The 8,782-nt window shown below is 43.2% G+C and overlaps 1 protein-coding gene across 1 annotated transcript in view; it reads left to right on the top strand.

Annotated features, from left to right (window-relative positions):
• The window catches only part of SUSD1 (sushi domain containing 1), a 125,616-nt gene that overhangs the window by 80,986 nt on the left and 35,848 nt on the right, over positions 1-8,782 (top strand). The window contains exons 11-12 of the mRNA XM_003785222.3: positions 5,188-5,279; positions 6,985-7,171. Coding sequence (XP_003785270.1) covers positions 5,188-5,279; positions 6,985-7,171 — 279 coding nt within the window. The remainder of the gene's footprint in view (positions 1-5,187; positions 5,280-6,984; positions 7,172-8,782) is intronic.

The raw sequence follows: 8,782 nt of genomic DNA, 5'->3' as shown, positions 1-8,782 counted from the left end.
AAAAAAAAAAAAAAAAAAGAAATAATATAAGTAAAAATAAAAAATTAAAAAAAGAATTCAGTTCATTAGTTGCCGTGCTTTTTACATAGTTTTTGAGAAGTGTGATGCAGCTTAATTCTTTTGCCTTGGGTCTTATTTGTTCATGTCTTTGAGTGGAGACCCTGAGGATTTTATTTTTTTATTTTTATTTTTTGCCCCCGTATGAGACTGCCAGTGGAATTTTTTTCTTTATCTTTAAAGTTGGATCTCATAGTTTGGGAGTTGATTGTTTGGGGCCAGCTTTCTCAGGTACCTGATATACCTTTTTGGTATTTCTATTCAGATCTTTTTATTTTTGTAAAGTTGTCTTGGATTATAGTTTTAACTGTTAATTCTTTTTTTTGAGACAGAGTTTCCCTGGTGCTCTGACTAGAGTGCTGTGGGCATCATAGCTCACAGCAACCTTAAGTTCTCGGGCTCAAACAATTCTCTTGCCTCCGTTTTTCTATTTTTAGTAGAGATGGGGTCTCACTATTGTTCAGGCTTGTCTTTAGACAGATTTTTTAAATTTACTTTTATTATTATTTTTTTTTGTTCCAGCTGGTCTTGAACTCCTGAGCTTGCGTGATCCACCCTCCTTGGCCTCACCTCCCAGAGTGCTAGGATTACAGGCCTGAGCCACTGAGCCCGGCCTTGAATGTTAATTCTGTTTCCGTGTTTTGTTTTTCTTCTTCAGAGACTTTAATTATACATATATTGGATCTTTGCCTATATTCCATTCCAACCACTTTATTTTTTTGTTCCTTTGTCCTTTTTCTGGTTTTCATTCGTTTTGGTTGTGTCCCTGTACTTTTCAATGCACCTGATTAGATTTCATTCTAATCTGTCCTTCTTTAGGCACCAGGAAATTTAATCTTTATTTCTTACATTGTTTCATATTTTCATTTCTTTCCCTTCTGTTTCGTTTCCTCCCTAGGTTTTGTCTAGCTTTGTTGTTAACTTTTTGGTTCAAGGTGTTTTCATCATATCTCCAAATGCTTGTTTGAGGACATTTATTTTGGATTATTTACAGTTTTTCTTTTCTAGTCAGCCTTTAGAGCTTTTCACAAGCCGAAATATTTTGATTATACTTTTTTGTTTTAGATGAAGACTGCTTTTGTCTATTCTGACACCATGGTTCGCAAGGTTTCTAGGTTAAGAGCGCCCTCTTCTGTCGCTGCATAAATTGCAGTTTCTTTAAAGGATTTTTGTTTCTTTGATAGGGGTGGGGATGAGTTGTGCATTCTAGCTTTAGATTCTCTTGTGCTTCGTAGGATCTTACATTTCTCTCTTGCTTCTTTTGCCCATCACCACTTAGTCTCCAAAGGGAGCCTCTTCCTTCCTCCTCACTCTCCCTTCCCAGAAGCTGTGCTGTTCTCTTGCCACCATCTGACACCTCCTGGGCTTTTTAGCCTTTCCTTGCACTCAGTGCTCTGACTATTCCAGGTCTCTTTCTTAGTACTTTCCCATTTGAGGTAGAATTGCTCTTTCTGGGAGCAAATCCAACTCACTCTAGGGCCCTTTGTTTCCCTCTTCTCCCTTTTGTACAGCCTGCTGAGAGCCCTCACTCTCCACAAAGACTTGTGCAAGGGCGAGAGATAGCTTTGCTGGCCTTGGGCCTTTAGTGCTCTATTTAACAGTAGCTTACAGTTGGTAGTGTTCTCTGTGTTCCATTTTTGATGACGCCATATGGTTTGCGTTGTTTCATTTGCAAGAAGATTGCTAATCCAAAGAATATTTTGGAGGACGTGGAGGGATTTAGATTTAAGGGGCAGCTATTATCCATGGTAATTACAACTCTGATCTATCATATATTGTTTTCATTGTTGTTATTGTTTTGAAACAGAGTCTCATGATGTTGCTTAGGCTGATCTCAAACTCCTGGGCTCAGCGTCCTACCACTTCTACCTCCTGAGTAGCTGGGATTACAGACATATTTTTTTGAGACAAGAGCCTCAAGCTGTCCCCCTGGGTAGAGTGCCATGGCATCACAGCTCACAGCAACCTCCAACTCCAGGGCTCAAGCGAGTCTCCTGCCTCAGCCTCCCGAGTAGCTGGGACCACAGGACCTGCCACAATGTCCAGCTGTTTTTTGGTTGCAGCCGTCATTGTTGTTTGGCTGGCCTGGGCTGGATTCGAACCCGCCACCTTGGGAGTATGTGGCTGGCGCCTTAGCCATTTGAGCCACAGGTGCCGAGCTGACATATGTTATCTACTGTACATTCTTCAGTCTTTTCTACCTCCATGTCCTTGTTCATGCTACTTCTTCTACCTGGAACCCCCTCTCTCTTCTTTAGTTCATAAATTCATATATTTAGGAAATAAATATACCTTATGACATGTATTATATCCTTCCTTGTATTTTTGTTCTACAGATTATAACTCCTCTCCTGGATTAAAAGCAGGTTATGGGTGGAAACCATGTCTTCTTCAGAATACTTCTATTCCATTGGGTTGATGCAACACCAGCTGCTTAGCTTTCTTCTTATTGCTGATTGTTTACATTTAAATAATCAGGAATGCTGTGCCTGCTACTGTCCTGGTCACTGGAAATACAAAGATGAGGGACATGGCTCTCCCCTCAGAGAGCTTTCACTCCTGTAGGGGTGATAGACAAGGAACAGTAGTTAATTGCATAAAGTGTAATTGAGGTAATTGCAGGATACCAGGGGGGCAGAGAGGAAATGATGATTAATGTTGCCCAGAGTTATTCCCTGTATAAATGAAGAAGAAACAAAGTTTCAAAGAATTCAATGAACTAGGAGCCAAATCTTCTCTTTTCTGAGACCTTCTTACAGGCCTGGTTTTTCAACTTCAGGATTCTAGATTAGATTTGCCCAGTGGGTAGGAAAAAGAAAGAGAGAATTCATTTTTATCCATCTAAAAATGAATAAGAGAAGGGAGATATATGGAATCATTATATACGTAGCATTTTTCTTTTCTCTTTTTAAAAGAAATGTTGTCTCACTCTGTGGCCCAGGCTGGAGTGCAGTGGCATGATCATAACTCCCTGTCACCTCAAATACCTGGGCTCAAGTGATCCTCCTGCCTCAGCCTCCTGGGAGTGTATAGGTGTGTGCCACCAAGCCCAGCTAATTTTTTCTACTTTTTGTAAAATTGGGTCTCTCTATGTTGCCCAAGCTGGTCTTGAATCCCTGACCTCAAGACATCCTCGGCCTCCCAAAGTGCTGGGATTATAGGCATGAACCACTGTGCCCAGCCCATTCTTATCTTGCTGTTTTGTTTTATTTTTTTAATTTTTGGCTTTACAACATTCTGTGGACATACCGATATGGAATACAGTATTCCCCCTACTTTGCTAACTTACCCACTATGGATAGATATTTAGGTAATTTTCCCCTTCAAGTTTTTCTTTTTACTGACAATGCTGCTGTATTACTCATATTGAATGAGTTAGGGAACTTTCTACCTTTTTGTATAATGTGAAACTACTTATTTTAATTAATTAACCAGTTAATTAATTAATTTTTGAGACAAGGTTTCACTTTGTTGCCCTAGGTAGAGTGCGGTGGTGTCATCATAGCTCACTGCAACTTCAAACTCCTGGGTTTGAGGGATCCTGCTCCCTCAGCCTCCTGAGCAGCTAGGACTATAGGCGTGCACCACCATGCCTAGCTAAACTTTCTTTCCTTCTTTTTTTCTTTCTCTTTCTCTCTCTGACTTTCTTTCTGTAGAGAAAGGGTGATCTCCTTTCTTCTGCTCAGGCTGGTCTCGAACTTTTAACCTCAAGCAGTCCTCCCACCTCAGCCTCTCAAAAGTGCAAGGATTATAGGCGTGAGCCACTGCACCTGGTCTGGAACTGTTAATACTATTGGAGGTATTTGCATTTGAAAGTTTAAGAAATATGAGGTTGCGTGAACCACTACAACTTATCTCTAAATACATCTTCTGCACCCAGAGGTGGGGTTGCCTTACCCTGACTCATCTGCACTTGTCCTTTTCCTTACCTGCTCTGCGTTGCAACATTTAAAGTATAGCCTGTGACCTGTGGTTCAGGTTTTCTCTGTGCAGACCTGCCCAGTGTGTAGAGAGGGGTCATGTCCACCAGCTTGGCTTCATTCATAGGAACCTGTCAGGCCAGGGGGTTGCACAATTCAGGCTTGCCTGCCATGGCACTTGCTTTCTTCAGGTAATTTGGGAGTTGTCTTTATCACTCAGTCACCATCACAGTGTTTCTGTGAAACTTCTTAGCATGCCTATTGTATTATTTCCACTTCAGAGACAGAGATCATTGTGGAAGAAAGTAACCTCTGATGTCAGAGTTTTGAATAAGTAGTTTTTATTGACTACTTGGGGATGTTTCCTTGTACATTAGATTATATCAGATCTGAACTAATTTTAGGTTGATTATCATGAAACTGAGCAGAGGCCGAGAAAAGCTTCTTTGATCATAAGAGATGAGGAAGCTGAAGCCAAGAGAACCCTTTTCTCCCTTGCTTTTCATCATGAAAAACCTAATTATTTGGGAGAGCTTCTTTCAGATCTTCAAGGAGCAGCAATTCTCTGCTGAGATATTACTTTCAGCTCAGAATTTCAAACTCATGTTTATCTGTATAAATGAGGGAACCCACAGCCCAGGACAGTGAATTACAATTTTAGCCTAAAGAAACAGACATTTTTAAAAGAGGGATCTTCTGATTATGTATCTTTTTTTTTTTTTTTTTTTTTTTATGAGACAGAGCCTCAAGCTATCCCCCTGGGCAGAGTGCCGTGGCATCACAGCTCACAGCAACCTCCAACTCCTGGGCTCAAGCGAGTCTCCTGCCTCCGCCTCCCAAGTAGCTGGGACCACAGGCGCCCGCCACAACACCCGGCTATTTTTTGGTTGCAGCCATCATTGTTGTTTGGCGGGTCCGGGCTGGGGATTCGAACCCCGCCACCTTAGGTGTACGTGGCTGGCACCTTAGCCGGTTGAGCTATAGGCGCCGAGCCGTGATTATGTATCTTTGAATCTTAAGTCTTTCATCAGGACTGAGTTTACCTAAACACAAGAGTGCTATATCTTTGAGATTGCTACTACTGATTTCTAAATTAAAACACTGCAGAAGTCATCCTACGTAAACATTTATCCTGGGAAATGGCTCAATGAAAAGGTAGTGTTTTTTGGTATAGGGTGTAAACTGACTTCTCATGTCTTCTCTCTTGTAGTAAAACAGACCATCAGTAACATTTCAGGATTTAATGAAACCTGCTTGAGGTGGAGAAGCAGGAAGACAGCCGATGCTGAGGAAATGTATTTAGTAAGTTACCAAAGTGGGCTGTATGGATGTTTATCTCCGTGGGAGGTTTAAAAAATATCCACAAACCTAAATAGCTACTTCTGTAGCTACCATTAGTAATAGAAGCTTTACTGTGACAATTGCAGTAAGAAGTAAGAAAATGGCATATTTGAAGACAGACTCCTTAGGGACATGTGAGAAAGCCACCAGTGTTACTTTGTGCCCATGTCTGGGTGCTGTCCCTGCTCAGCCCGTGTTAACGGGAGGAATCCAGTGGTTTATACATACATGTCTCTGTCCTTCCCAGGGTCTCTGACCAAGGTCTGGAGGTGTTGCCTAGAAAGTAAAGGGGAATATGAAGAGGAATATGTATATAAATATATGTCATATACACGTTATAAATTAATATATAATTTATGTATAATTTATTATTGTATATACATAATATTATTAAATTAATATATAAATATATATTAACTGAAACATAAGTTCCATTTTATTTTTTCCCAAAGGACAGTTTTCCTTCAGTCCTCAAGGACTCACCTCCGTACACGGGCTTTGGTGGAAGTTGCAGGGTGGCACCCGCTGGTCTCAATCAGGGTGGGGCTGTTCAGTCCTGGCGGCTTCCCAAGCAAGGCTCCTGACTCCCTTGCTGTGAGCAGGACAACTCACACTGTGATACAGCTTCACACAGGGCTTGGGAAGCAATAGGCATTGAAGACACTCGCTTCAGAAACACCCGACAGCTGCGGCCTCCCCTGTGCGCCGAGTGACGAGCTTCTTCATAGCTCTGTCTTTAGGCACGCATTGGACACAGTTCCTGCAGAGAAAAGGCTGTACATGGCCACAGCCCTTTTTGGCATGACCATTGTTCCTTCTTTTCTTTGTCATCTTGGAGTGGGGACTTGAAAGAGCCATGTATATATATATATTTGAGACAAGATCTTGCTCTGTCACCCAGGGTGGAGTGCAGTGGCGCAGTCATAGCTCATTGTAATCTCCAACTCCAGGGCTCAAATGTTCCTTCCCCCTCAGCCTCCCAAAGTGCTGGGATTAACAGGCAGGGGGCCTTTTTTTTTTTTTTTGAGACAGAGTCTCACTTTGTTGTCCTTGGTAGAGTGCTATGACGTCATAGCTCACAGCAACCTCAAACTCCTGAGCTCAAGAGATCCTCTTGCCTTAGCCTCCCAAGTAGCTAGGACTACGGGTGCCCGCCACAATGCCCGGCTATTTTTAGAGACGGGGTCTTCCTCCGGCTCAGGCTGGTTTCAAACTCCTGATTTCAGGCAATCCATCTGCCTCAGCCTCCCAGAGTTCTAGGATTACAGGCATGAGCCACTGCACCTGGCTTAGGCAGGGGGACTTTTGAAGCTAGATGTAATTGTGAGTAAGAGAGAGAAAGACCTTGGGATGAGCTGCAATTTAAAATTGCACATGAACGTTATGATCACCTTGTATATGAGAGCAGGAAAGAGAAAGTGGCCAGTATTGGAGCCTCAGCCTTTTGTGCATTTTTACTTAGAAACATATTTATTATACTAATACTCTGCATACAATATTTATGGTATCACCACTCTACTATTTGTTTATGGGTCCACTTCACTTTTTGAAGAAACACTGGCATAAATAAGGAGAAAAGAAGAAAACTCACGACAAAGGGCAGATGTCCAGGCATTCGGAGCTGCTTAAGCCAGCAATTCACACAGTGAACGTTTTTGTGTTTCAGTTCCACATTTGGGGCCAGAGATGGTATCAGACGGACTTTGCCCACGAAACGATCTTTAATATCACGACCAGCAGCCAGAATCCCGAGCTATGCCTGGACCTGCATCCGGGCACCAACTACAGTGTCAGCCTCCGGGCTTTGTCCTCGGCACTTCCTGTGGTCATCTCCCTGACAACCCAGATAACAGGTACATATTGAATATCAGCACTTGGATTAACAAAGTCACCCCAGAGCTGTGAAATGCTGATGCTTTCTGTCATTAGGTAGTGAACTTTGGGGGGGGGGAGAAAGGGTATGGAAGTGGAGAGGCGCTAAGGGGCCTGCAGCTCTGGCTGTCACGTTTTATTTCTTAAAAACGTACCTGAAACAAACATTGATGAAATCTGGGTAGCGTGTCTGTAGGTGATGGCTACATACCTTCTAGATGTTTTAAATGTTTAGAATATTTTATACCGTTAAAAAAAAAAGATATCTTGTTACTCTTTCTTTCTCAGTAACATCCTTAATTTGCATTCTGTTGCAAGCGCTGAGGAGTGGGTTCTATCAGGGGAAAAGGAATGGCTGTCCCCCCAGGGACCCCTAGAAAATTCACTTTCCACTCATTTCCTTTTCCTTCTTCAGACTGGCGCCCCCTCTCCCAACCTACACTCTGAGTGAATACTGAATATTAGCTTCTTGATTCTTACTGCACCAAGAAATTAAAAGTCATCCGATGAGGACTTCCCACCCCCGAATCCCCCAGCCTCCCACGTATTCCACTTTCCCTCCTGTCCCTGTTTGGGTGTCAGCCTGCCATCCTGGAACCTGTGTATTAATCCCGTCCCTTTTTTTTTTGCAGGTTTTTTTTTTTGGCCATGGCTGGGTTTGAACCCCCCACCGGGGGCATATGGGGCTGGTGCCCTACTCCTCTGAGCCACAGCGCCGCCCTAATCCTGTCCCTTCTTGCCTAATCATCACTTCCCCCCAATAGATATAGAATTATTCACAGCACTGCCGAGCATGTTACTGAAAAGAAAAAAAAAATACATAGACCTTCTCTGAGCCCAGAGTCCCCTTGGGCTACTTTGTCTTCTCCCGTGCCCCCGTCTTTTAAATTCCTGGAAAGAGATACCTGTCTATGAGCCACACGTCCCCACTCCTGTCCCTGTGCACTCATCCCGTCTGGGAAGCCTTTGTCTTCACAGCTTTACTGGAAGGGCCTGCGTTGGGCCTCCATCTTGCCGACTCCTGTGGTCAGTTTTGCTCTTATCTGATTTTCCCCCTCACGTTGACATTCTCTCCTTCCTGATATGCCCTTTCCTCCAGTGTGGCTCCTCGGCCTTCCTGGCTGTTCCTTCTCAGTCTTCTTTGCTCGCTCCGTCTACCTTATTGACCCCGCTTCAGCTTCCTATTCTTACTTCTTCATTACCTACGCTTTCTGCCTGGGGGGTCTTTAGCAGTCTCAGGGCTGTAAATGTTTCCTGTCTGTGGAGGATTTCTAGATACATATTTCTAGTCCCAGTCTCTCCTCTGAGCTCCAGACTCACGTATCACCCCATCTGAGCATGTCCTCTTGAACACCTGGGAGGCAAATCAAACAGAACTTTTCTACCCAGGCTTCTCTATCCAAGTTATTGGCATTTCTATACATCTAAGTGTTCAGACCCCAAAGGAGTCCCAATTGATTCTAATCCATCCCCAAGTTTCTTTTTTTTAATTTTTTTATTTTTTTTGAGACAGAGCCTCAAGCTGTCCCCCTGGGTAGAGTGCCATGGCATCGCAGCTCACAGCAACCTCCAACTCCTGGGCTCAAGCGAGT

The sequence above is a fragment of the Otolemur garnettii genome, unplaced genomic scaffold, assembly GCF_000181295.1.
Source record: "Otolemur garnettii isolate 467f Iridium unplaced genomic scaffold, OtoGar3 scaffold00014, whole genome shotgun sequence".
NCBI lineage: Eukaryota > Metazoa > Chordata > Mammalia > Primates > Galagidae > Otolemur > Otolemur garnettii.
The sequence above is the reverse complement of the archived record's forward strand: the minus strand, read 5'-3'. Positions and strand labels throughout refer to the sequence as shown.